This window comes from Aplysia californica, unplaced genomic scaffold (genome assembly GCF_000002075.1).
Source record: "Aplysia californica isolate F4 #8 unplaced genomic scaffold, AplCal3.0 scaffold00456, whole genome shotgun sequence".
Lineage (NCBI taxonomy): Eukaryota > Metazoa > Mollusca > Gastropoda > Aplysiida > Aplysiidae > Aplysia > Aplysia californica.
This window is the reverse complement of record NW_004797726.1, coordinates 302,990-305,739: the sequence shown is the minus strand read 5'-3', so window position 1 is coordinate 305,739 and position 2,750 is coordinate 302,990. Positions and strand designations below refer to the sequence as shown.

Here is a 2,750-nt window from a genome sequence, read left to right as displayed (position 1 = left end):
GATTAGATACAAATTCGGTTCAAAAATAATCTAAACCCAGCTGATCGCAGATAAAAAACAAATCAGTACTGACATACACAAAGAAAGACACAAAAACAATGATCAACACACAATTAGCACAGATCAATACAGACTGACACATAAATACATACATAAACGTGGATCAACATTATAAATAGACCGAGATAAACACACGCAAATACAGGTGGTCATACGTTAACAAATATATCAATGCACATAAACAAAAAGCATCTCATATCTATCACACTTTCACGAAAACAAAAATTGATTCAAAGTAACACAACGAAGCAGACCTAAGACGCTCTAGCAAGTAATTTTATTGCATTATTATGATTAGCAATATCTGATTACGTTTACAGACGGACAGATCCCTCACGAGTTATTCAGTCTCAATTTAATAATTATTCACCTAGTTTTCTTATTATATTTGTCCAAATTTATAAGTTGTAGCGTTCTTAATTTAGCGCATTTTAGCTAAATTTTCTGGCACGTTATTATATCACAACTTGTGTTCATGATTTTCACAAAGAATGCCTAGTTCTATATTGATAGAAAACTAACAAAAAAAGAATTCATGGAGTCCGTGCACAGAGGTGTATATTAATCATCTTTCTAACAAATGGGGCATCCTGTTTTCAGTCTTTAATTTATCTCGACAACTTTTGACCACAAAAAAAATTCTTTTTGAAATTAGAAGTAGACAACAGGGTCAAATGTGTGCCACAAAGTTAAAAAACAAAAGAGAAAGGGCTTGAGAAAAGTGACGTCATCCTTGCTGTGGTTTGACCAGTGGAAGGGGAGGCCATCCAGGAAATGAACAGCTCCTCAGATGTCACAGATTTGCAGCCTCCATCGGCGATCTCCGGTAGTGGAGCTTTGTGAGAAAAGAATTGAGGTCAACAAAACTTTATTCGTGAGGCAGCGTGGTGGAATCAGGCTCTCGTCAAAATAATCAAAGTGAAGAAACTTCCCTTTTCCGACGGTTTTGTGAATTTTTATCAAATTTTTGTTTTTTGGCTTAACACCTTTCATGCCCATTAAAGAACCCATTTCTGTGTGGATTTTTCTGAAAAACGTTGATTAAAGGTACAAAAAACGTAAATTTTCAGTTACCATGGACTCTTAAGCTAAGGAAATAACTAATCTTTGGCGGCCATTTTCTTACTAATTTTACCTATGAAAATAGGTGACCCCCACCTCCTTCTTTTGCAAATATCTCGACTTGTATTCAAGATAAATGGATATTTTTTATTCAAATAAAGACAAATGAACAAGCTTTAAGATGATACCAATAACTCTTCATGCCCAAAAATTGACGAGAGCCTGATTCCACCACGCTGCCTCACATTTGTTTGGCTATTAAATAATTATATAAAATTTAGGTGAATGAAATTTTTGTTTGTTGGGACATTTGAGTAAAGTATTGAGGTCGACGAAACTTTATAATTTGTTTTGCTAGATCTACTTACGATAGAGATTTAGGTGAATTAAAATGTGTTTGTTAGGATGTTGGAAAAAGAGAACTGAGGGGAATCAAATTGTATCTATTAAACAACATAGAAAAGGAAATTCATGTGAAATTTGGTCTGTTTGTTGAAGAAAGGGAATTGAGGTCAATGAAACTGTATTTATTGCTGGACTCTTTGTAGTCGAGAGGGATACAACGTCTTAGCATACAGAAAGAGCTGCTCGATACAAGCCCTCCCACTCGGGAATCGAACTCAAGTCTTCTGGAGAGCCTAACCGCTATGCCATAGACGCTAGTATAACAATATTGTACCGTTCCCTTGTCAGACCCAGTGATTATAAATAAATACGGTCTCTGGTCGAAGCCACACAATGCTATAATTTTAATTTACGTACGGCGCGTTGTCAAAGTGGGTAATGCTGACGTATGTTGTATAACGGTTAGGTGCTTCGCCGTCACACACTGAAGATATAAGTTCGATTCCCGGGGTGAGGAGAGGCGTTTTGTTGTTGTGTTTTCTCTATCGACACGTATCTCCGTCTGTCTGATGGGACCTCGTATCCCTCCCAGTGCGGGTTGGCCATGACAGACGGGTTCAAGGCAGGCTGCACTTACAATTACAATAAACATATAATACCAGTTGATACACCCCTTTCTTGTTTCTTACGATCCAAAATCTACTGCTCTTTAATTCTCAAAAATGAAGTCGAATTGGTAGGAGTCTTTTACAAAATTACTTTGATCGTAAAGGACTCGCCCGCAACAAAGATTGGATCTAACAGAGAGGGTCGACACAGTCGGTCCCCCCATAATGATCTATTTTGTGTCGGTGGGGATGTAAAACACGGATAATTATTTTTTGTATAAGCAAGTAATAATGGTAAAAGTGTTACGTACTTTCCTCCCTCATTTACAATGAGGCTGTGGAGTCCAGTGATCACCCTCCCTTTTGGAAGTTCCCAGTTCAAATCTTCGTCACAGCCGTTGATCCACGGGGTGATATTACAGTTTTGTGGAGTTTTGTCTGGGAAAAAAACAAGTTTATTATACCAATTTCTCGACCTGTATCCATTAAAGTATTATTTAGCACGAGCTTCAGTAAGTTTTGTTATCAGACCATACCAAATAACATTACTTTTATTGGCCTTGACCTTTACTAAGGAGAGATCTTTTGGTTGTCGCTCAGGTGTGTGTTCATCAACAATGCAATGATGATGATGATGATGATGATGATGATGATGATGATGATGATGATGATGAT

The 2,750-nt window shown here is 37.2% G+C and overlaps 1 protein-coding gene across 1 annotated transcript in view; it reads right to left on the bottom strand.

Annotated features, from left to right (window-relative positions):
* Positions 1-313: 313 nt before the first annotated feature.
* Positions 314-2,750, bottom strand: part of LOC101857047 — a gene marked incomplete at its 5' end in the record, with an annotated part of 5,587 nt that continues 3,150 nt past the window's right edge. Inside the window, 2 exon segments of the mRNA XM_005105186.2 lie at positions 314-895; positions 2,387-2,513. Coding sequence (XP_005105243.2) covers positions 847-895; positions 2,387-2,513 — 176 coding nt within the window. The 3' untranslated portion in view covers positions 314-846.